The sequence below is a fragment of the Tachysurus fulvidraco genome, chromosome 13 (genome assembly GCF_022655615.1).
Source record: "Tachysurus fulvidraco isolate hzauxx_2018 chromosome 13, HZAU_PFXX_2.0, whole genome shotgun sequence".
Lineage (NCBI taxonomy): Eukaryota > Metazoa > Chordata > Actinopteri > Siluriformes > Bagridae > Tachysurus > Tachysurus fulvidraco.
Window position 1 is genome coordinate 17,250,545 of NC_062530.1, and position 26,266 is coordinate 17,276,810.

Here is a 26,266-nt window from a genome sequence, read left to right on the forward strand (position 1 = left end):
TTAGACATAAACTCATTTCCATAAATCAGGCATGGTCGTGTTGGTAAACTGCTGTTTAATCTATTAAAACGTATAAAAAAGTAATTTATTGTCCGTTTCAGCACATGCGCCAGTTCACGTGAGGTTCACGTGAGGACAAGGTTGCCAGGTTTCAGCTAATCACTACCATATTGCCAGCAACAACATTACCAAAACACAACAACAAAATATCTGTGACTAGTCATGCATTTAAAACGGAGAATTTTCTTTAGTATTTTGTCAGAGAGGTTCTCACCTTTTTGTCATTGTCTCATATGGGCATTAGACATCCCATAACACCACTGTTTCCTCACTCTTTCAACTTTTGCAGTATATCAGTGTAGACATAATGATTTGCTGATTATGACTGATTATGGCACTATGTATGCCAGTACCTCACTGGTTTTGTCTTTTTCAGAGGATGTTCATGGGAATCCACTTCTAAGTTGGTCAGTTAATATTTGTTAATATGTTTGGCAAAAGTGTCGTATGTGTTTACCATCTTTCCTGTTGAAGTCCAATATTGTGACAGGTTCTGAAATACTGTTACAAACAAGTAATAAACCACTGGCTACTGATAAATACAATATTTTAAAAGATGACCATACAAAACACTAAAGAACAGCAAGAACTTGAAGATATCAAAGTTTCTATTTTTATTGAATAGAAAAGCTGAAGAAAATCGGATTTCAGAAGCACACCTTGGTGTATAAACTGCAACATGGCAACCTTGAGTGAGGCTATGCGTCATTAATTTATTCCACAGCATAAAGACAAGAGAGTCACCATGTGGCTAAGTACAGTGCACAACCCATGTTAGGCAAATTCCGAAAAAGACGTTTTTAAAATTTGAATGAAACAAAAACTTTCAAATTACATGTTTTATTCACAATAGAACATGGCTAACATAAAGGTTTTAATTGTGAAATTTTTCACTTTTATCCACTAAATGAACTCATTTCAAATTTGATGCCTGCTACAGTTCAAAAAGATTGCAAGGGGCAATAAATGGCTGAAAAAGCAAGAAATTCTGAGAAGAGAACATCTTGCAACCAATTAAGTTTATTGATATCAGGTCTGTAACATGATTAGGTATAAAATATGTCTTAGAGAGGCAGAACTGTGAAAAACTCTGAAAGAGAGCATGAAAAGATTGTGGAATACTTTAAAACAATGTTCTTCAAAGGCTTCTCATCATATACAGTGCATAACATCATGAAAAGATTCAGAGAAGCTGGAGAAATCTCTGTGCGTAAGGGACAAGGCCGAAGTCCTTTATTGGAAGCCCTTTGGCAAACACAATCTGTAATGAAAATTGCAGATGCCAACTAAATTTCTATCATGCAAAAAGGAAGCCATATGTGAACATGGTCCAAAAGTGCTGTCATGTCCTGTGGGACAAGGATCATTAAAAATGGACTGTTTTAAAGTGGAAAAGTGTTCTATGGTCAGGTGAGTCCAAATTGAACATTCTTGGATTGCTGGAAATCACAGACGCCATGTCCTCCACTCTAAAGAGGAGGGAGACCTTCCAGCATGTTATCAGCATTCAGTTCAATAGCCAGCATCTCTGATGGTATGGGGGTGCATAATTGCATATGGTGTGGGCAGCTTGCATGTTTTGGAAGGCACTATGAATGCTAAAAGGTATATAAAGGTTTTAGAGCAACATATGCTCTCCTCCTTACAATGTCTATTTCAGGGAAGGCCTTGTGTATTCCAGCAGGACAATGCAAAACCACATGCTGCAGCTACTGTATTACAACAGCATGGCTTGATTGTAAAAGAGTCTGGGTGCAGAATTGGCCTACCTGCAGTCCAGACCCTTCACCTATAGAGAACATTTGGTGCATCCTTATATAAAAAGGCAAAGACAACCACAAACTCTTCAGCAACTGGAAACCTATATCACACAAGAATGGGACCAAACTAAAGCTCCTGTCCCAACTATTTTTGACCTGTTGCATGTTCTATTGTGAATATTGGCTCATGTGATTCGAAAGTCTTTTAATTTTCATTTTATTCAAATTTAAATAACGTCCCGACTTTTTCGGAATTCGAGTTGTATATTGTATATTTATACATATCTGATTCTGATTCTGTGAGTGTGTATGTGGATGAACACATAGGTTTATGATTAGGCAGAGGTGTATTGGGATGATAAATAAGTTATTTTCTGGCCTATTAAGTATTCCTAAACCATTGCGTGAGAGAAATAATATGCTGTAATTAATCTGACATCATATAAAGGTGTATACGGTTACAGCAATCTGGAATATTTTGAAGTATGAAAAAAACAGAATTCATAACGTTATCATGACAATTATATTTCAAATATTTATTATATGTTATACTGTAACAAAATTAGCAGGATGTATGATTATGCTTCTACATAAATTCTTGCTAGAAAAATGCTCTTTCAAACTATGTAATCTATGTGAACAAATGTATATACTAGTCTATATAAGCAGCCCGCAGTTAATCCAGAGTCTTCCTGAGGAACTCCACCAGGAGATGTTGTGGGAAACCAAAGTCCATCTGCACCAAGACATAACCCTGCATGGTGAAAAAATGGATATGATTGTTAACTGGATCCACTTCGGCATATATTGTGAGCACTTGCAGTTTGTGATAAATTAGATTTTGTTGTGGCAGTTTGACATTAATAATGACATAGGCTCGGAAAATATTAATATCAACTTTGGAGGACATTACCCTCGACTTCTACTATAGAGTGAATTTTAAAAGAAGACACATCTTAGGCAATAAATGATTATGCAGTTGTTGTTATTACGCTTTAGTTACCAAAAAAGAGGTACAGTATAAACAAGAGATGAGACTCACATTATAAGGTATTACTTCAGGATTGATGAGGTCAAACTGATTGAGCCCCTGCTTATCCATCAAGCCTGTTACTGCTACCTCTAGATCTAAGAAGATAAAATATATAAGACTTACAATACATCACATGTATACTTTCATAAATGCACACACAGATACAAACTACACTTACAGGATATGACTTTGGTGATCCCAATGTTCTCAACAGCTTCCTGAAGATAAACACTTAAGCCATTCTCCATCTGAAACAACACCAGATGTTGACAAAGACAGACGCATGAGCAAAAAACACTAAAGCCCATATAAATATAATACTTTTTTGAAGCAGTTCTTACCTCAGAAACACCTTCTAATATGGAAATGTTTGATGTAGATATACTACAAACCACATAAGGACATATGAGCAAATTTGAAATTGAAGTGCACAGCTTCACAGGATGTACCATACTTACTGCACTGGTGTGGCCTTCAGGATGACTTTCTTTTCAGAATAAGAGGCTCTCACACAGACTTCTACTTCCTACTGGGATACAAACCATACTGTTAAAGATAGCTAATATAAATATTATATTTAAGTATGAGCTTAAATCTAATTATAAATATACAGAAATGCTGGTAAATTGATTCATTTTAACATACAGTACTGCCGGTTGTAATTCAAATGATTCAGTTTATGTAGTGCACTTGTATATTATCATTTATTTAGTTAAAAGTCATAAACATGGACTAAAAAGAAATCAAACCCAATCTAACATAATTCATTAATTTATGCTAAAAATTGCAATAATCAGCAAGTTGTTGTTAATGTGCTTTTGGGATGGTCACATCAACACTTTTTGGAGTGAAGTGGCCAGTGCTAGCTAGTGAGTGGAAGATTTTAATTTCACATCCCACTACTGGAACTGCTCTAAGCCTTGGATCATATTAGGTCTCACTTTAAATGATCTTATCTTTAATTAACTTGATAAAATTTTTGCCCGATTAAAATGCATAATTTCTTTTAAGTGCCGATGACTGACCGTCTCAAAGTAAAGCACAGGACTTTCCAGCTTTGCAGAAGAGAGCTCCACTGCAGCCACCACCCTGACATACGAGCCTTGTGGTGTCGTCCAGAAACGAGGCACTGATGCACTCCACGCTCTTAACAACGGTTCCTCAGACAAAAGCCACTAATTGATGCAGTCGCAAATATACACAAATGTCAGTATGTTAATGTGTCATTACACTCAATGAACAACTAACAACCAAATAACAGGCTTACCATTCTACAGCTATACATTTTTATGTTTCCATGGAAACACTCACAAAGAGTTGCAAAAAGTGAACTAAAATGCACTGTGAAAGTAATAGTACCTTGCTCACTAAATTAGGTCTGTCTGTTGACAGCTGAGTCTGGAACATGTCCTGCAATCAAAAGGGTCACCTCGAGTAATTTCTCTGTGAGAGTCACAGCTAGAATATGGAATGTGGAAATAACAAAATGTCCCATCTAATAATTGTTTATGCAATGTTTACACAATGCAATGCACTCTTTATACATGTTTATGCGGTAATATTGTAAACGAGCATTTAGCCTAGTTTCATTGATTTATGATAAAATGATAACAAACAGCAAGCTCTGTTTTAGAGATGTTTCTGGAGAATCGTCCATCGTGGTATGCTGCTGTCATTAGAGGCTCAAGGGCAACATCAGAGAGCCAAAAGTACAGGCTGCGGTTCTCTGAAATCTGCTCTGGCATAAAGCCAGAGTCTTTGATCACTGAGGTGCTGCTATTATAGGTTACTAGACCCTGTTAAAAAAGAGAAACAAAATACCGTAGTTATCTATATATCCTAGCATGACCTAAAAAGTGTAGCCTGTGACTGCATTATTATTTAGAAATAGTATGTGATGGGCTACCTTGTGATAAGACTCAATGTAATTTGAAGTGATGACAGGGGCTGTGGTTAGACCAATATCCACAGAGATGTTTCCATCACTCAAAAACTGCTCTGTTCATTCAAAGAATGTTTCAGTGAAACTCTGAATTTCAAAGCTGATTAGCATCTAAAAGCAAACAGTTTTCCAAAACCTACCTGCGGTGTCCTGAATAAAATCTGCCAGGATATTTGCCACCTTGTTTATTTCCTTACATATCTGTAATTCACACAAATTACTTAGCAATGCATATTGTAAATGAACATTTTGTGCTTTTCTCAATTATGGGTTCCTCCAAGAGGACACCAATGTTCTGCGATAAATTCACTTACTTGCCCCTTTACAACCAGCTTTACTGTGATAGTGATGAAATTAGTGAACACTTTCTTCAGCCAGCCAGGTCTGCAAAAATCCAAATCAGTCTTAAAAACTCAATACTCAATTTTGGTTTAATATAATCAAATTATAAGTGTTATTTTTAAAGGTCAAGTGAATGAAAGACATTAGAGACTACAGTAACTTGCTTATGAAACTTGAATGTATGCAGCATTCAACGAAACAGTGATCAGTACATTCTCTTTCTTTTGATTTGATACATTCAATCATTCATCTTCAGTAGCTGTTAACCAATCAGAATTCTATCCCAGGAACAATGGGTACAGGAGTACACTTTGGATGGAACCTCATTCACATCTAGTAAATCCATTAAATTTGTACACTCACTCTCGGTCGCCTTGCAGTAGGAGTAGCAGCTTGTGAAACGTAAGGTAGCAGTCAGACGTGTCTGCAGCTACTCTGCCTTTTCCACAGTCTGAAGTGCACACACAAAACACACTACTATAATCACACACAATAGTTGAGGTCACAGACAAGGATCTGAACATTCTACTACAGTCATTCCACAGAATGAAATGAAAAGTTAATAATACTCACGTAGCTTAGAATTGATGACTAAATCAATTTGGGACTCAACCTCAAAATCAAGTGACTGGCCTACAGAGAAGCTGTATGAGAGAAAAACTTTATTACTATTTAAGTAAAATTGATCATTGGCAAAGTATATAAAGACATTTGTCAATACAGTGTGGAACCTTTATTACTGAGAATATGGAACAATATTAAACTGCACCAAACTCTTACAGAATGCAGAACAATTTTCAATGTCCTAAAACATTAATAAAGCTGTATTATCATGTGCAGGGTGAGATGAAAAAGGATGAAGTGTGCACTGCAGTAGTGTTAGAAACACTGATATAATCTGTTCTGAGGAATATTACTAAAAACCCTACTAGAAAAACACACTGGACTTAAAATCAAATAATCTAGTCAACTTCACTTGGATGATATTTTCAGTAATTCTAAATAAACCACAAATGAATTATAGACATTATGTTGCCAAATAAAATACATTTCAAAGCTATTTACTGTTTAAATTTTCATAATACTAACAAAAATGGCCATGTTCAGTTATATTTAGCTATAGTGTTTGCTTAATGAACAGTATTACTGAATCTAATAAATAAAGCACAGTACTGAATTCATGAAGTGGACCTCTGGTCTATGCTGACATATATGATAATACATGGAATTACTCACAGACTGCTCCCATATTCGTATGTAATGGTTCCCTTAAAAACAGCAGAAACATTGGAGATAGTGATGGCAATGCCGTTATTCTCCTGCAGCTCAAATTCGCTTCTCCCAATTGTCAGATTGTGGATCTCCAGACTAGATATGAGGAAACAGAGAATCACAGAGAGTGGACAAAACCTTTAGAATTGTTGATGTATGTAAAATTGTAAAGGTGTATACACACACATCACTAAGCACTTTATTAGGAACACCTGTCTACCTGCCATTATTGTTGCTGATCTGTTGTGATGTTCACATACAGTGATGATGTAATGGTGTGAGGAAGGTTTATTGGCAAACTCTAAGCCTGTTAATACAAATCAATCTTTGCTTAAACACCTCTGCCTATTTGAGTACTGTGAATCATGTGCATCCCTTCCTGCCTACAATTAACCAATCTTCAAAACAAAAGGCATCTCAGACTGGGTTCATGAACATGATTGAATTCAATGTTCTTTAGTGGCCTTCCCAGTCGATTCAGTAGAACACCTTTTGAATGTGGTAGAACAGGAGATGCCATCATAACATTTACCAGATCTTATGGAATCCATAGCACAAAGAAATGAGGCTGTTTTAAGAGCAAAGACAGGCCCTATCCAGCATTAGTATAGTGTTCCTAATAAAGTGTTATGTGAATACATATATGCAACCTACATATATATTAAAGTATAGCCTTAAATGTGCACACCCATGAACTAATACTTAGTTAAAGCACCTATAGATTTTATCACAGCATTCCATATTTTTGCATAAGAGTAAATAAATTTGGCACATCATGACTAAGCAACATTCTCAAAAGAATTTTAACTTTAAGATCAGCTGAGCATCTCCTTTGCATTTAGGTTAGGCTCTGGAGCCTGGCTGGGCCATTCCAAAACCTCTTGTTTTGGTGAAGCTATTCCTTTATTGATTATGTGTCTTCGGGTTGTAATGATGAAAGGTGAAATTCTCTGTCATCTTAAGTGCTTTAAGTAGAAGCCTTAAGGTTTTGATGGTTTTTGTAGCTATTCATTATCTCCACCATGATTATTGCACCAGTTCCTGCTGCACAAAAGCAGCCACAAAGCATGATGCTGCTTCCTCCATGCTTCACTGTAGGTAAGTTGTTCTTTTGAAAGATGTGCTCTGTTTTTTCCAACAAACACGTCTTTTGGCATTATAGCCAAAATAAAACAACATAACGCAATATTCCACATGTTTTGGGAGAGAAACTGTTTTTGCATACATTTAAATGTGAATGGTGGTATCTAAAAACTGACATATTCCTACTAATACATCCGGGTTATTGTTAATTTCCTAGATAGATTAGATAGATAGATTAGATAGATAGATTAGATAGATTAGATAGATAGATAGATAGATAGATAGATAGATAGATAGATAGATAGATAGATAGATAGATAGATAGATAGATAACTTCTAATGACAGCTTAAATCTGGAAAGGTTTGAAAGCCATCACCAACAAGACACCATCCCCCAGCACTGTAGCAAATCAACAACTTGCTGAAGATCTGATTGAGTTTTATTGTAGATTCTTCCCCCATCTATATCATGAACAATTAAATGTTCCCCTTATTATAACAATGTACAATAATCTTATATTTATTTGTTACCACCTACATCCCTGGTACATCAGTGCATCTCATTGTATTCTATTCTAACCTAATCTATTCTATCATCTATAGCACAAGATGAGAATAAAAAAAAAACATTTAAATATACATATGTAAATGCAAATAGACAAAAAAATAAAATAAATAAAATAAATTTAAAAATAAAAAAAAATTTTATTTTTAAATTTATTTTTGTCTGTGTTTTCTTTGTGTACTGAAAGTGTATGACACTAAAATTCCTTGTATGCGTATGCATACTTGGCATTAACGCTCCTTCTAATTCTGATTCTGGTTCTGATTCTCATTCTGACAGACAGACAGACAGACAGACGTACACCTACTTGTTTATTCCATACTTCAGCTTGCCCATGAATAATATTGTCTTCTCCCCCTGAATACTTGGATATTTGGCATGCTGGAATGCAGCCTGGATTACTTCTGTGGTTTTTTCATTTACTGTAGGATTCAAACGGGTTATCATTTCTCAATAATTATTAGAAATTGTCAAAACAATACAGCTCGGAATTGTACAAAAGAACCCAGAGGTAATAAAAGGACAAAAAAAAAATCACAGTTTGAACACAAAAGTCATTCTACAGAGACACAAGATCTATTCACAAGCTCTCATAGTTCAATTTAGGGTGCTACGGCCATTCACAAAACAAATCCATACAAGTTAACAAAAAAATTCAAACTCACAGACAACAGCAGCAGGGTATGTAAGTCTACACACAATGCCAGTAAACCTGTAGGCCGATTCAGGATCCACACACGATCGTCCTACTCCAGTCAGGCAAAAAAGCAGAAGCAATCCTATACCTGGTCCCACTATGTTCCTCTTCATCTCTGTAATGTTCACAAATACAGGCTCTGCTGTTCTTCAGTGAATGATAGTGTGCTTTAAATTCGCAATGATATAAGCTAAAATATAGCAGGGATGGGGCACCCAGAGAAAGACTGCATGAGTATGTATGTGTGTGTGTGTGTGTGTGTGTTGGTGTGTGTGGCTGGAGGAGGAGCACTGTTTACTACTGGCTCCAAAAACAAGCAGGAGGACAGAACTGACACTTTTGTCCAGAGTCCACAAGCATTAGTTAAACTATGTTACAGAAAGTCAATAAAAATGAGAGGAACATGTTGCTGTACACGTTTTTCTGTGTTGAAGAGGACAGAGCACAATGAACCAGAATAGGACAAAACAGGCTGGAGAATGAAGTGGGGAAGGACAAGGATGTCTGCAGATAACCCTCAGGAGAATTACAGGGAAGTCTATCACTATGTAAGCAGAGCAGGAGCACAGAGTATTTGTATGAACGTGTGAAAAAAAAAAAAGCATGTGAAAAGAAGCTATTGCTTCATAGCTTTGTGTCCCGATTGAAGTTCAAAGAACAAACGTAACACAAAACCGAGAACAGCAAGCATATGCCACACAAACACAATGCATTAGCACTGTGTCACCATGACAATAGCAGCTTGTAATCCTTATCACACTGGTCACATTTAACTTCTTTCTTTTAACAGAATTTATTTCACTTCCTTATACAACGTTTCACAGAATGTTTCAATTGCATCAGCAAAGCTGATTCCTTTAGAAAGGAAAGTAAAATGAGAAAACTGCTAAATCCAAGATCAAAGCATTTTATTATTTAAATGTATTATTTTATTTAAGAAATGATACTTGTTTGCTTTCAGATGCCTGTTCATTTACATTACATGCTGATGCAAAACAGATTAAATAGGAGCTACTTATTCATTCATGCAGGATTCATGTTTGTTCCAGTAGTCACAAACAAACCTTTCTTGGGTTGTTAATATTTTATGCATATGATTGGTATTATTTTGTATATTCTTTTAACTTAAAGTGTGAGATAAGCTTGAACATAATTCATTCCCAAAACACAGAACAGTAGTACATCTAAGTGCCAAAATCACAAGCCTTATGTCAGGCATTTGTACACAAAGAAACTATTAATAACCTTCAATGTCAGTCATGTTTGAGAAGATAAGCCAAGTTCCACTCATGTTTTCAATCTCTGGATCATTCCGGGAAAATGAAGTCCTGATGACATAAGCACTGTGCAAGATGACAGACTGATGCTGGCAGAGAGAAAATGTAAAGTGCTGTGCAGAAACTATACAGAAACATTTACAAGTTGATTCAGCACTTATTTACACTATATACACACTATTTGGTTGAAAGAAGAAATGAGGATTTTGGTCATATCACCAAACAGCTTAAAAGTGCTGAACAGTTGAACCTGGAGCTCCATTAAACACTAATCTAAATAAAATCTAATCCAGGAGTCACAGACCACATGTTCGCAAAAGGTCGAGAAAAATGTATCTAAGAGGAGACAGTTCTCCTTCATGGTTGGTGCTACTTTTGAGTTGACCAGTATGACCACATTTTTGCTGAACTCAGTTAGCCACAGCCTGAGGAGCTTCAGGGACAAGGGAGGCAAAGAAAGCTTTGAAGAACACCCAGGCTGTCCAGAGAAGGGAAGGTCGAACTGGAGACACAGGAACTGCGATCGTGGGGAGTGGAACATCAGCGCCCCCATCTGTCTCACCATCCTCCAATTCAGCAGGGGGCACCATCTTTAAAAAATATCCAAGGCAAAAAAATCTCACCGACATTTCTCAAACACATATGGTAATATATACATATAAAGCATGTTATGCATATAAACAATCCCTCACCGGTTCTTGTCTGTCCTGGTTCTGATTCTGTTGATTCTGAATGACCTCTGCCGCTGGTTGGTTTGGAGGCTGAGCCCGAGCTCTTTGTCTGAATGGGAACCAGCCAGCAGTGTGCCTGCAGGGAAGAGAAAACAGCAGCAGTGAGAATTACATACAGAAAATAGCAGACCTACACAACTGGTGAACTCATTGCTTGTTACAAGATACTGTCCATGCTAAAATAGACTACCATGCATTCCATCTACCATCTGCACTGCACTAATCTCGGCTGAAGGACAAAGTAGAAGGACTCATAGAAACAGTTCTTGATTTATTATCTCTTAAATCATAGACAAACTATATACATTTAAGGTTCATCTAAAAAAATATATAGAAAGGGAAGGATTCCCAGGTTGTGTTGCCTCTCAAGCACTGCTTTAATTGATGATCATGCAAAAAGAGAGAGAGGGAAAGAGGCCCTGGATCTGCGGTTTGCTCAAAGTCTCATTTCCTTGTGTGCAGATGAATGTTAAATGTTCAGTGTATAACAAAGAGCACAGAGGAGATCTCCTTCTGCAGAGTAAACACATATTGCACATTCCCACAGGCTCAATGCTTTACCTTCTACCTCCAGCCTGAAAAACCTGCTTGATAACTTGTCCCAGTATTTTACAGCACAAAACACACAAATTACACAGCATATTGAGTTAGTTTTTCTGATTTAAATAATAAAGTAGGTAGTTAATGGTGCTTATTACCATTACATGCTTATGGCATGTGTGAAAAACTAAATACTTAAATACTGTAAACATTTGTTTCCGTTCATTTCCATGCACAGCATTTTACTAGCTTAGTGTATGGGGGGAAAAAAAAAAAAAAGACTCACAGGTACATGAGGAACAGGCTGCTCATCACTAGAATGAAGCGACTCAGGTTGGAATAGAAGTAAACTATGCTCAGAAACACAGCAAAGCGAGAGGCAGTGTAAACCCAATCCAACCAATCTCTTTCCACATCCTCTTCATCCTCCATCACTGGCCCACCCTGAGCATTCATGCGTATGTTCTGATTGGCTCCATCTGGGTTGATAAAAGCAGGGTCTGGAACATTCTGATTGGCTGGCAGGTTCTCAATAGGTGCCTGATTGGGTAGTCCTGCAGGTACAGTGGCTTGTTGCGGCATGACAGGAAGTGATGTAGGAGGTGTCACTGGAACTGAGGCAGCAGCTGCAATAGCTGCTTGGCTGGAAAGTAAAGCGCAAATGTTTATCTTTCAAGTACATGGAAACACAAAGCTAAGTTAATAGTAACAAGTAAGAGAACACTTACTACTGCATATAATACTGTCGAGCGTACATATGCTGGAGCCAAAGGAGTTGCTGTGGGCTGTAAAGTGAGTATGTTGGGAAGGCTGGATGGGTCATCGCTGCTGGTCTTGGCCTGGTTACAGAAACAAGCATTCATATATACTTTGATACACATCTATAGTTACATTGTTTTCACATCAGAGTTGAAACTCCAGTTGGGTCAACCCAAAGTGTACAAGTTCTTTCTTTTTTTTTTTAAAGTACATTCTTCCCTCTGAGAACCTGTACCAACCACTGAGTTTCATTATCCTGATCTCATTGAGCAGACAGGAAACAGCAGGAACTCACTCGGATATGCTTGTGCCAGTGCCCGTGGCAGGCCATGCAGCAGTCGGCACAGCAGGGGCAGGGTGACCACGCTGTCTGAGACCGGCAGTAGAGGACACAGCAGGCGCAGATGGTGCCTGAGAGGCAGGGGCTAGAGATGCCTGCTGCTCTACTGGTTTGACCTGCATGTGACAAGTGACAAGCATGGTTGATTTGTTTACAAGAAAATCAGGTGCACCAAAAAGGAGACTTACAAGTACTGAAACTCTGAAACATATAAATAACTGCTGTGGGGTATAAGAAAAATGCAAAGTTATGCTTTCTGGTGGATCATAATGAGCACAGCTGTGTGAGATTGTTCCAGGCCACCCACTGAGCTAGCACTACTTTCTCCAGACAGTCACTAGCTCTCACTGATGCACAGCGTGCTGCAAGGCTGAGGGAAAAATAATACGATGGTGCAATGGCACTGTCAGCAGTGAGGGGTCTGAAAGTGTCATACCGCATAGAAATACTTCAATCCTATGTTATTACAATTTTATATAAAATATGCTGAGTTATACTTTTTTTTCAGGCATATATGCAGATGGAATGGCTGTAAAGTGGCCACTGAGGCATACCTTAGGTCTGGCTCCCTGCTGAAAATCAGGCTGGGGTTTAAATGCACACACAAGGTGAAGTGTGGGTACTGCATCTGTCTGTAAACGCACACACGAAGTTAAAGCCATTATGACATGACATAGAGGCCAGTATTAGTCTAAACAAACTCATCCTTGTCTTCATATAAAAACATAAAAAAAGTGTCAAAAGAACAGTAACTGAAAAATGATTCCTTAATTGCCTTCAAGGTCTGATCTCTAATAACTAATTAATCATTGAGTATTAAAAGTACTGAATAGCCAGTTGACTGAAAGCAAAAGGACAGAAAAATCTTGACAGACTGGTAGCTACTGTAGCTATTTTTACACAAACAGTATATGTGACTGTGTTTGTATGCTATACAAAGTGTTTGTGCGCATTGTACATCACCCAAACACCTGTAAATGTTGTCTTTACAAAGTGTCTATTGTGTGCATTGTATTGTTTTTCACAACAGAGTGTTAGATTAACATACCTTTCTAAAAACGTCTCTGATTTGCAGGTTGTCTGTGAGCAGTTTGCCTGAGTAGATCAGTCTCTGGTCTTTTTCAGCCTGCTCAGAAGGAAGAAAACCGGAAATGTCAAAAGAAAACAAAAGAGGGAAAGAAATTCCCCAGAGAAAACACCTGTTACAGAAAAAAGACAACTCGCCATAGAAGTATGTAAATACGTGACATGTAAATATGCGGGCACGCGCGCTACGCTGCGTGTCTTTTAGCCACATTAGCTAACACCGGAAGTACGTTTGTAGTAGTGTAGAGGAATGCCAAGAAATAAACATAGCCAGCTAGCTAGTAAGAAACGATAATAATAATTGTCATAGAATTCACACGTCGTGTAAATACACCAAAAGCAAGAAAACACGACTAAACGTGATTAACAGTTTACAGTAATAAGATTTGATAACGTAGCAATGCTAGCTAGCTAAATAACTAGCAGCTCACTTCCGGTTATAAAGCCGTTCATAATAAAATCGCCATTAAATAACAACTCACCGGTTTGGACGGATAATTTCTCGCCAAATGAGTTTTCAGATCCTTCACCGTCCAGTTAATGTTTACATTTTCGATTGTCTGATCGTCATGAAGTTGATTCGGCGCTTTAATCACAACTGAAATCGTCTCCTTTTCCGAGACCTGGGAATCCATTTTCTTTTGTCTCGCGCTCTAAAAACACTAACGTTACTTTCAGCTGATTAACGATAACGTTCGCATTTATACACAGCACCGGATTGTAGGAAGTTGTCCGACTGCTCGAGCTTTAAACGACGGCGGTGACCTGGAGACCGGAGACGTCTCTTAGAACTTTAGAGCAGCTGACAGCTCGTGAGATATGCTGGGTGTGTGTTTCCAAAACACACTGTGGCTGAACGTGATTGGCTGAAAGGCGCTCGCGCAAAGACGTGAGCCTATGTGGCAGCCCCACGCCCTGCGCAGACTCAGTCGTGGTGTCGTGCTCAGAAAGTTCTGCTGTACAATAAAGCCTGGAGTTACATCAGTGTATGAAGAAGAAAACGACTGTTAGACACAGGTGTCGACTCATTTGTTTATTTAGCTAAAAATATCAATAAATATAACACAATAAGGCTTCTACACTTAAATAATTAAACCTTTATAATAATCTCTTGATCATGATTAGTTTAATTATTATATCTGTGGGATAAAAATAATAATGTTTAACCCTAATGAAAAATAAAGCATGATCTAAAAACCTACGAAACTACTAAAACAAACTGAACTAATAGACCATCTTTGCCAGCTGCATTATTCCACTATTATTATAATAATAATTCAGCGTGAGACATTGTCATAGCCATACAGTTGCATTCATTCATTCATCTTCAGTAAATGTCAGGAATACTCTCTTCTGGATGGGATGCCAGTCCATTTCAGAGCACCATGCATGAATACACACATTTGTACATTCACACTTACTGCACTGTACATTTGCATGGTTTGCATTTGCTCCGTAAAAGTGTTCTGTGCTGTACACCGCAGAAATAAAGTACTAAACTTAGGTGGAACCATCAAGGGCACTTTCTGTATTTTTATCTGTTTTTATCTTTTGTACCTTGTACCTTTTAAAATTATTTAAGATACATTATTGGATCTCAAAGACCGCTAGTCCTTCATTAAGTAATTCATCCTCAGTAATTGCTGAATCAGGATCACATTGGAATGGGAGCCTATCCCATAACATTGTGTGGGGATACATTGTAGGGATCCATGCATACAAACATTGCATAGGAGGACCATGAAGAAATTAAAGGAAACCTATACAGGCACCAGAAGACCAGACAAAACTCCATATTCTGGAGCTGTGAGGCCACAATTAAAATTTCTGTACCAATGTGCTATCTACTTTTGTTATTTTATTCCAAATAAATTGATTATGATGTTGCATTAGTATTAGTAATTCAGAAAATGCTTCCTTGCAAGCTGGCTAACCGGATCTAGCTCCTCAGATCAAGCTGGATTTTTCAACAGGGGCATTATTTCAATAAAATTACAGCTGATTTAGGAAATAGGCTACCTTATAATAGGCTTAAAGTTAGTTAAAAACAGTAAGTTCAGTAAATGTCACAGATAGATGGATTGTCACAAATAGACATTACATCGATCAGTTACAGAATGACTGGAACATGTAAATTCACATGGTTGATAAAACCCAATTAAAACCAAGGCTACATTCAAGTGCTATGTGCAAACTAAGTCTTATTTTACACCATTTATAGGACTGTAGGGTACAGGTGTCCTTCACTTCACAGCTGACGCTGATAATCTTTTTTTTTTGGTCATTGATCACTGGCAATAGAAAGTGAGTACACTCTCTTGGTTTCCTCTGACGAGCAGAACTGGAGGTCTCAGGTCACGTGATACAGTTTCCAGCCAGGCCATGTACAGAGCACTAGGACATGCTCCTCTCCGACCTATGGGCATGGTTCTGTCAAGAAAAAATCCAACAAATATTTAAGTAACAATCTGATCTGTAACATCTGATATATGTCTGTGAAAATAAAGATAAAATATAATCTAACAATAACTCACACAATAATCAAAGCTGCATCCCTGGAATAGTCTTGTAGAATTTCATTAATGCGGATCTGTCTAAAGGACTAAAAAACATGAACAAACAGAAATGTTAATTACAAACAAGCATGCAAACAAAAATGAATTATAAAAAAATAAATAATAGCAAGTGTACTATACTATTCATATACTACCTGTACAAATAATATTTATATGTAACTCTATTGCTGATTCTAGGCATATATCTACCTATTAACATTAATTTAAAAGTTTACCTTTGCTGTATTTTTCTCCATTGCCTCATCTGACACTATCCATGGGAAGTCACTGGTGGCTTGCCCCTCTCCTTCCTCATTCTTATGGATAGCATGTGCCCTATACGGTGCTAGAAGGTCCTCAAATTTTTTAACACTGTCAAAATGGATGAAATGTGTTCAGGAGGAAAGAAATGATTTACAATAAAACCATTATGTTAACTAAAAGACTTTGTCATAGGGTAAAACTCAGAGTTGAATGATAAAAGATGGCAATACTGTTCTGATTGTGGTTTTTCATTGATGTCGGGAAGAACATGGATCTCGTGGAAACCGAGGCGAAACTTGCTGATGAGAGCTGTGAGTCTGAAGAGTACAGAGAGAATACTCTGACTTAGCAATCTAAAGATCTGCCACTACATTCCAAACTTAAAATCTGTGTATTTATCATAATGATTACAACAAAAACAGTCTGATGTTCTTTTGTACAAATTTCCTAGTATTCATGACAGAGACTGTTGACATTCACTTCTAGAGGAGAAGTTATTCTAGGCATAGCCACTATACTTACATAGCCGATTTAGCATAGCCACTATAACTACATAGGCAATTTAGCATAACCTCTATACCTATGTAGCCAGTTTAGAATAGTTAGTACTCATACATGGGCAATTTAGCATAGTCAGTATACATATGTGGCCAACTTAGCATAGCCATACACCTAGTGGTATTTTTGAGAGTGGTGGGAGCACAGAGACAAAGTAGAATACTAAACTTCACACAGACAGTAATCCAATTTAGGATTGAAACAATTTAAGAAAGCACAGTGCAAAGTAAGACTTAATAGATAACACATAATCCATAAATCCATAGGAACACTTTATCCATACATTCAGGGAATTATGTTAAAATATATGCCTAGAAATGTACATTGTTCATTTAATCTATCGTGTGTGTATTTCTGAATGATATGTATTTGCATTTGAGAAATTATGTTTTTTCTCTGCAGTTTACATTTAGTTTATCACACTGATAAATGTTAGAGCAGTTGACATTTAACTGATATTATGTTTGTATCTCCACTTACTCTTGCTTTTGTTCCTCAACATGTTGAATTTCACCTCCAACAAACACTCTTACTTTACACCTGCCCCAGCGCTTCTTGCGCTTCAGAAGGTAGGGCAACAATAAAGTCAGACCTGTCAACACATAGCATTAGCCACTGTTGTATACATACATTATAAGTACGTATAAGAGTATATACGTTACTCTTATATTGCTGTACAGTGCAGTGTGAATCCTGCCACAAATGTGAAATCAAATGGATGATTTTGTAACAACTGACTGGGTCATATTTACCTCCATCATCAAACAACCAATACACATCAATGGTCTTCTTTTCCTGTTTGGACTGAAATACACTGGTGGGTTGAGGCATGGCACACAGTGATTCTGGGTCCACTGCAAGAAAGGATTTCATAAACATTTCAGAAAAATTAGCATGGATATTTGGCATAAACCAAACTGAACAAAATATTTTTGTCAGATTTACAAAAGCTTCACACACAACAGTCTTTAGAGTTTACAGTGAAAATGTATGATGTGTAACACACTTAGCATGCACATTGAAACTTGAGATGGATGGGCTACAATAGCAGAAGCCCACTCCTGTTAGTCCAGAACAGGAATCAATTGTTATCCACTATAACAAGAATCTGAAGCTATCACAAAGACTCACTAAAACAAAACAGCTCAAGATCTCAAGGAAAAAATAGTCACCTAGTCTTTTTCTGATTCAGATTCTTGTTATTGACTGAGAAGAGTGGTATCTGATGTGGCCTTCTTATGTTGTAGCTCGTGCACTTCATGTTTTGATAAGCATCTTGAGATTCTTTTCTGCTTTCCAAAGTTATAAAGAGTGAATATTTGATTTACTACAGCCTTCCTGTCAGCTCTGACCAGCCTGATCATTCTCCTCTCAACTCTCTGATCAACAAGGTGTTTCAACTTGCGACCCTCTTCAACCGGATATTTTTTGGTTTTCTCACCACTTTGTGTAATCTCTACAGACTGTTGTGTGTGAAATTCCCAGGAAATTCTCAAATACACAAACCAACTCATCTGGTACCAACAATGATGCCACAGTTAGTCACAGATATCATGCTTTTTCCCCTATTGTGATTTTTGATGTGAACATTAACTGAAGTTCTTCACCCGTATCTGTATGATTTGCTGATTAGAAAACTATAAATAAGGAAGAGTACAATTTCCTATTAAAGTGGAAAGTGAGTGCATACATGTTAACTACCCAAACTGCACTCAACATTGACACCAAAGTGTTTTGTTGCATACATGTGTTGATAGAAGGTCTTGCATCAAGCCCTGGCTCTGCAGCTGCCTCAAATCCGTGGTTTACTGCAGTAAAACGAACATTAAGGTAAACAACACAATAGTCCATGTCAAATATAGTAAAAATTTAATTCTCTCAAGTGTTTAGGACCATTACCATGTGCTTGCATCAAATGAGATAAATCAAGTCCTTCTTTCATCCGGAGGACACATACACCATATTGCAAGTCAAAAGCATCACTAAGAAATAAATGTCATAATGATAGTTCATTGTCACAAGGCAGTTAAGCAAAAGCTGTTAAGTCGGTCTTCTGCTTAAAGTAAGACTTACTGTAAAATGCCTATGTAATTATCAGTAGTAGTTGGTGGACATTTGCGCCAGTTCTTCTGAAATCCCATTACCAAGACATTTGGTCGAATGCGACCCAAACCTGCTCCCTACAGAGACACATCAGAATTAATCAGGTAAGAATCACACCAGTAAATTTCACCAGGACTTCCATTAAAAAGCAAATGATTGAACAGGGAATATACAAATCTAATATGTTTGCAAAATGTTTCTTTAATATTTCAAATTTTTATCGTGTTCCAACGTGGAACCCAAAGTAGAACCTTTTCCAGGATATTAATATCTCCTTGGTTTTCCTGATGATGTTTGGTTATGTTCGTTCTTTAAAAAAACTCTGTGGTCAGGTGTGAACAGGTGTGACATTTATATTGCATACATTAAGTTAACTCAAATATTAGTAACTGGTTGCACTAGAACTATTTTATGGGTTTCAGAGGAATTAATTTTTATCCTCATGTCAAAATTATAGGCTAATTTATCTAGATTTATTACATAATCTTAGTTACAAAATGTGGAAAAGTTTAAACAGGTGAATATTTTTGCAAGGCACAGCACTTGTGCGGTGAATGAATGACCTGCAGCAACATCTGTGCTCCAGTGCGCAGGTTATCAGCAACTACTCCATTATAGAAAGATTTGATGCCTCGCTTGTTGAGCCATGCCACATGACTGCTACTATTGGCGACATTTAGAGCGTCAGGCGATGGACCTCCCTGTGAAGCAAATGTAACTTTGATGATCATTTTTATATCATTCTCCTTGCTATGGAAACATAGCAATTCACATTGTTTAAAATGTCTAAACTCTAATGACCAAATCAACTTACTATAATGACATTCCCACACATCATCAGACTCTGGTTCTTGGTGAAGGTACCTACAAAGTCTACCAGACCTGGCCGCAAACTTGGAGGCCCAGTAAGAACCAGACACTGTGGCCTAAGAAAAAAAAAGGTTAATACTTAAACAAGGATCAAGAAATGCAACTATATATAGGAAATAGACATGTTACATATGTCACTTGTGTAAGAATTGTGTAAGGACAATCCTGATAAATTGTTAATGCTAGTGATGTGGCAGTATACTGAATATGGAATACCTATAATTCTTTATGTGCTCATCTACATGGTTGAGACCCACACAGTAAGACAGTGCCATGTTATATGAGCCTGCCTGCACGGAGGAACCCCAATTTACAGCTACAGCAGAAAATAGAAAACAATATTATGTGATTATATCACTATAGTGTAATTACAAAAAATACATGTAAACTTTAAGCAACTGGTACTGAATGCATAAAATTTTTCATCATGGTTCAGAAAGCACGGGTGACTTACAGGGCTTCTTGTAGAGCACATATCCCAATAGAAAGAGCACTATCCCAATGGCAATTAGAGCAGCCCACCAGGTGAGCAAAAACATGATGACCACTGACACCACAGCACCCACTAGAGATGCCCATTTACTGTAGAACCGAAATGAGGGACGCCAACCTGTACAAGTGGGAAATAACACACGCTGACCATGCAATTGTTGAATTACTTATTAAGGTAATACAAACAAATCTACTGTGCATGTAGCAGCAGATATTAAAACAACAAAATATTTGTGTAATTCTTTACACTGTTAATTAGACATAAATAAATAGAAATGCAGATTAAAAGTTTCCATTCTCACCTGGAGAGTTGGTGATGGAGGCATGGAAACAGCTGAAGTTGATGAGAGCATAGGAGCACAGGAAAAAGTTGGAGATGATAGGAGCAATAGTGTTCAGCTCAGCTGAAATGTATTTTGGATGGGAAATCTCAGTAAATCTCAGTAAATAGTCAGTAAAACTATTATGTGCACATAGAGATTGTAGCAGTGCAGCAGCGACTTGTGACCATAGATGTTGGTGGGGCAGGATGACATAGCCTCAAACGAAATGAAGCCAAGAAACGCTCAAACTTGTCTTAAGCTACAAGCTAATAACTTACAGTTTACTTAACTGTAAAAGACAGTTGGGAGTCGAAAACCTTTTGGGTCATCCAGTATAAAGTACAGCAGTTTGTTAGAAGCATTTATAAACATAACTTTATTTAACGGTGTCAAAAACAACAGTGTCAAAAATCTCAAAAAAATTTGGACACAGTTTTTTCTTTTTCTGTGTATTGATACAGCAAACGCAATTACACTTTGCCTTTGTTTTTATTCCAATAGTTTACATTAAAACAAAATCTTGGAGGTCAACAAAATCGTAAAAGTCCAATTTTGCATTAAAAACCTAACCCTAGCTTTCCTGTCATTACAGTACCTGTCCTGTTCGCTAGTTGCAGTTCCTGTTTTTGACCGTTAGGTGCAATTATAACTCTATGGTGTTAAATAACATACAGAAAAGAAAGGTGACGTTGGGAGGGGGGGTGTATCAATGGCTTAAATCTGCAATATTTTTTTTAATTATTGCTCATTTAAAAGAGGCAACAAATTTTAAAATGGAGTTGAAAATGTGGACTTCATGAGGTTTAACTTATGATAAACTTCTCATATAGTGTAGTGTTCTGCCCCACAAGCACCCATGTATGAGCCACCACCAAGCTAGTGCTTCTAAAATATTTTAATATTTCTGCCTACCAATGAGAATGAAGCATACGGCAATGATGTAGGTTAAGAGGTAGCTCCTGTATGGCTCATCGTTCTTTCCATAGCCCTTTCCAAAAAAACCAATCACTGGATACAACTGGTCTTTGCAAAGACACTAGTACAAGACAAATAAAATGTTTGCTACATTCATCATAGGTGAGATAAGACATCACAGTAACACTTGGAATTACACACAGAGCAAAAGAAGCTGATCAGTAAAAAGTCACCTGAAATACTTTGGGGGCTGAAACCAGGCAAGCCAGAGCAGAGGACAAAGTAGCTCCAAATATACCTGCTGCAATCAGGGGTGCAACTCCAGACACCATACTCATGGTCTAGAGTGTGAAAAAAAAACAGTCATTACTATTAATGCAATATGAAATAAACTTAAAATTTATATTAAAAAAAATTTAATTATAGCTTATGGGTACTTGGTAATTATTGCTAAGGCCATAATTGCAGGTATTGTTGGCAATGCAGTCGCTGAAGTTCCAGCCATATTTACAGGCTGTTCCCAGGCAGTCCGTAACATCAGACCCGATTAGAAGAGTGTCATTGAGATTACCAGAAGCATCGCGAACTACACATGAGCCTGGTAGAGAAAAAAAACATTATTTTAAAATGCTAACAATGATAAAATATATTTATTCATTCATTCACCTTGAACTTTATCCTGATCTTGGTCATACTGAATCTAGAGACTATCCTGGGAACACTGGGCTCAAAGAAGAAATATATACTGCATGGAATGCCAGTCCATAACATGACACATTGCACACACACACATATACACACTGTTTTCCTCCCACCCACTAGCTTGATTTTGTCCAGAGGGAGAAAGTCAGAAAGGCCAGAGGCAATCCATGTGAACACATGGAGAGCATGAAAACTTCCTCAGAGAAGTAACCCAAGCTCAGGCTCAACCCTGGAGCTGTGTCAAGAACACTAGCCACTGTGCCAACGTACCACTCCAGCCAAAATTGAGATGCATTTATAGGTGTAGTGTCAAGCAAAAAATGATCAGAAAAAAAAAACAGTTTTATGATTTTACTAAATATATGCTGATCTTACCAATGGTAGCAGAAATGATGAGATAAGATACCGTAGTCCAGAAAATGGCCAGCATTGTGCCACGGGGTATAGCTATATTTGGGTCCTATGAGGATATGTACAGTATGTGTTAGAATATGGATGTATATACAGACTAACAACTAAAATAGGCATACATATGTGTATCAAAGAGATTTTATGAAAATTTTATTTTATGAAATTTTAAAGGGGTAAAAAACTTGACTGAAATAGCTATGCTTGCCTTCAGATCTCCAGAGATATTGGCTCCTGCAAGAATGCCTGTGGCTGAGGGAAAGAAGATGGAGAACATGCCAAAGAAGCTGCCTTCTGGCCCACGCCAGTTGGGCACAAAGTTATCTGCAAAAATATCCGCTGGTAGGCACAAAGAAAAGCACACTGTGAGACACATGCACATACATTTGTAATCTGCTGCGAGGAAGCATATGCTCTACTATCATGCCACACTCTGACCTTTGTAGCTGAAGAAGCCTGTAGCTTGTTTCTGAGGAGTGGCGGGGATGATGGTACCAACAATGTAGTTTGCGAAGGAAACCATGATAACGAAGAAGAACAAAACCTGGGCCTGTTGGATTGATTAACAACACAGTTTGCTATGGTAAGGCTTTTTAATCCAGCTTGGTAAATATACTATAAACAAAATGTTCTTTGATTCTGACACAGACCTTGGACTCCCACTCCATTCCAGCTAAAGAAATTGCTAGCAGACAGGTGACAGTGATTACACCAATGATGCGAATGTCATTGAGTGGGTCTACCATGCTTGTACCACTCTCCTAACATTGGAAAAAAGAAGGGCTATTTAACACAAATATCATTCCAACAGGAATAGGGAACCCAGAATGCAAGTGTGTAGATGTTTTAAGATTACCCGCATTAGTGCTTGTACAGTCTCAGCAAAGCCTACAGTGTGCATAGCCACAGCTACTGCATTAGCAAATGCAAAGATCAGTCCAATAGATCCTCCCAGCTCTGGGCCCAAACTTCGTGAGATCAGAAAATAAGTGCCACCTGTGGAAGAATTAAGCTGTGAATTAGGAAAGTTTCTGGAGTTGTTTGTTGCCATTTAATGGAAATGTGCTGAGTAAAATAAGTAAAAGTCCTGCCTCCTTTGACTTTGCCATTGGTAGCAATGGCAGAGGTAGAGAGGCCAGTGATCCCAGTGATGCAGGAGGAAAGCAGGATAATAATCCATGTCAAACCTTAAGAACAAGAAAAACTCTAATTATATTTAAATAAGTTAAAAACATAAGTGCCCCTAATGAAACATACCAGAATACTATTTGAAATACAATATAAAAGATTTCAGGACCAATCGGGGGTCGCATTCATTAAACATTCACATGATTCCATGTATTTAATCTATACATCCATTTTCCGTGCTGATTATCCTACACAGTGTGGAAGGAAACCTGGAACCTATCCAAAAGTACTCAGGACACAAGGGCTATCGCAGGGTACAATTGCGCATACACTCATACACCCATTCACAGACAATTTAGAGATGCACCCGATGCATGTCTTTGGACTGGGGGAGGAAAACAGATTACCTGAAGGAATACCCCAAAACAAGCACACAGGGAGGAGATGGGAATCAAACCCCCAACACAGGAGATGTGAGGCAAATATGTTGACCATGAAGTCACTGCACCCTCCAGATTTAGTATTACATGATAATTATTCATGTACATACAGTACACACATTTGTAGGATGTAAGGTGACCTACAAACCAATAATATGAATTCTGACACTGTAATCATAACATACAATGTTTTCAAATAAAAATTTGGACAACTGAACATCACATCCATATTTGGCCTTCCCCAAATCTTTGCCAGAAATTTAGAAAGCAAATTATTTCTTAGATGCCCTGAACTCAACATCACTGATCACCTTTGAGATGAACTGAAAAACAGAGTGTGTATCAGGCCTCTTGACTTCCTAAATCCTTCCCAAATTTGCAATTAATCAAGAAGGATTTAGGATCATTTAGATGTTTTCTAAATCATTTATTGTGTGTACACATACAAATCACATTTTTATGTGATAGTCATACAGCTACAGCTCTGCTTTCGAGTCAGTGTTAAATAAAGAATGTCTGATGTACCAATTCCAGCTTGAGAAGTGATCCAGGGAAGCCTCAGGTACAGAATCACTCCCCAGATGTTGAGCATACACCGAACCTGTGGAACAAAATTATAGATGTTCCAAGTTAAAAGACAACCGTTAACTGTCAGGTTCTGTTCTTATACAATCAAACTTTGAGTCTGTAGACGTTGTTTTCGTCACTTCCATATGTGTATAATAACTCGTTTGATGAAAATGTATCCAAAAAAGCCAAGGGCAATAAAATCTACTTTTTTACTACTGTAGTTTTCTCTGTCAGTTCTACAATTTATTCCAAGCCCACTGCTCAGCATGAGGATTTCATATGATTTTTACATGATTCTTAATTGGTATATTATTCACAGTGTAGATGAGCTTTAATTGCCCCTTACCATGACCCCCTGTACCCATCCAAAGCGAGCAGGCTCAGGAGGAGGTTCAGCTGTCTCTTCATCAGGACTCTCTTTATTACCACTTGTCTCCTCATACAGAGGAGGTGGTGAACTATCTTCCTACAACATTAAAGCATTTTAAAATTACTTGTAACTTTTTACTGATTTTCATATTAAAGTTTACATGAAATCACCCTGTTAATAAATTCATACTTTATAATTTATGGAACTGAATCTACATTGTTCATTATTATTCACACCATGAATCTCTAACCCAGTACCACCTACCTCATGGTTGGAGTGTAGCTGAAAGAGAGACGGTCTTAATTTTTTCGATCTCCCAAAAACTTCAGTGTTGGCATAAAAGTCATAACTAGGAGGAGAATCTATTGTATCATATCCAGATAGCACAGTAGAGCTACGTGGGGTCACTCCATTCAGGTCATAACCACTGTTTTCCTCTACAGTGTACCGCCGGTTGTCACCACCACTGAGTGGTGGAGAGACAGAGTATTGACTTCGGAATGAAGTGAGGTTGATCACCTCATTATTATACGGTGTGTCCTCCATGAGTGACTATAAGCCAGTGTGAGCTGGTGACCGGTGCACAGGTTATATTGTACCTGAACCGGAAATGTTCTCAGTTTTGTTCTTGGACTATACAAACATAGAACCATTTGGCATTTTTTGTAACGGTCAGTAATTCTTAAAGAGCTGCCCCAGGGTCTTTGGCTTGTACTTAAGCTTGTTAACATAATCACAACACAATGACTCTGATCTAAATCAGGATAACCTTCCTGCAGGCTACGCTTCTTTCCAAAGCCAGTCATTAAAAATGAGGACAACTGCAAATTTGACGATGAATGGAGAGTATAAAGAGATATAAAAGTCTATAAAAGCAAACTCATTCTTCTGATTATGCTTTAACCTGAAATATCAGGCCAACTGAAACACTGAAGAGATTCGCAGAATTTAAACTCCTTCTTGGTGACCTTCGCTTCAGGTACTCATGTAATGCCATGTAAAACATTACAACAAATCATTAGCGTTTCATCTGAACGACTTTTGCCTAAGGCACTGAATAATCATTCTTTCAGTTCCTCAT

General features: G+C 37.6%; 3 protein-coding genes across 3 annotated transcripts; all 3 read right to left on the reverse strand.

The window, feature by feature from the left end:
- Positions 1-2,335: 2,335 nt before the first annotated feature.
- LOC113652454 (cholesteryl ester transfer protein, plasma) lies at positions 2,336-9,439 on the reverse strand. Its single transcript, XM_027161531.2, has 16 exons — positions 8,723-9,439; positions 8,365-8,479; positions 6,374-6,505; positions 5,711-5,781; positions 5,501-5,588; positions 5,110-5,179; positions 4,936-4,996; positions 4,760-4,851; positions 4,470-4,649; positions 4,213-4,263; positions 3,879-4,028; positions 3,312-3,379; positions 3,195-3,237; positions 3,032-3,101; positions 2,863-2,948; positions 2,336-2,574 (listed from the first exon to the last, which is right to left on the reverse strand). The coding sequence occupies exons 1-16, from the start codon at positions 8,865-8,867 to the stop codon at positions 2,497-2,499; spliced, it is 1,500 nt and encodes a 499-aa protein (XP_027017332.1). The 5' UTR covers positions 8,868-9,439; the 3' UTR covers positions 2,336-2,496.
- A 206-nt stretch (positions 9,440-9,645) lies between these two features.
- On the reverse strand, positions 9,646-14,343 carry herpud1 (homocysteine-inducible, endoplasmic reticulum stress-inducible, ubiquitin-like domain member 1). The gene is made up of 8 exons (XM_027161532.2): positions 13,970-14,343; positions 13,450-13,527; positions 12,956-13,033; positions 12,357-12,517; positions 12,031-12,141; positions 11,589-11,945; positions 10,724-10,838; positions 9,646-10,621 (listed from the first exon to the last, which is right to left on the reverse strand). The coding sequence occupies exons 1-8, from the start codon at positions 14,120-14,122 to the stop codon at positions 10,442-10,444; spliced, it is 1,233 nt and encodes a 410-aa protein (XP_027017333.2). The 5' UTR covers positions 14,123-14,343; the 3' UTR covers positions 9,646-10,441.
- A 989-nt stretch (positions 14,344-15,332) lies between these two features.
- slc12a3 (solute carrier family 12 member 3) lies at positions 15,333-25,776 on the reverse strand. Its single transcript, XM_027161530.2, has 26 exons — positions 25,450-25,776; positions 25,162-25,281; positions 24,771-24,846; positions 23,769-23,864; positions 23,534-23,673; positions 23,328-23,438; positions 23,116-23,227; positions 22,886-23,016; positions 22,645-22,729; positions 22,005-22,165; positions 21,801-21,908; positions 21,565-21,688; positions 20,632-20,733; positions 20,292-20,447; positions 20,054-20,153; positions 19,782-19,893; positions 19,531-19,668; positions 18,938-19,044; positions 18,764-18,846; positions 18,610-18,672; positions 17,617-17,718; positions 17,345-17,456; positions 16,537-16,623; positions 16,279-16,414; positions 16,022-16,089; positions 15,333-15,917 (listed from the first exon to the last, which is right to left on the reverse strand). The coding sequence occupies exons 1-26, from the start codon at positions 25,729-25,731 to the stop codon at positions 15,776-15,778; spliced, it is 3,054 nt and encodes a 1,017-aa protein (XP_027017331.2). The 5' UTR covers positions 25,732-25,776; the 3' UTR covers positions 15,333-15,775.
- Positions 25,777-26,266: the final 490 nt, after the last annotated feature.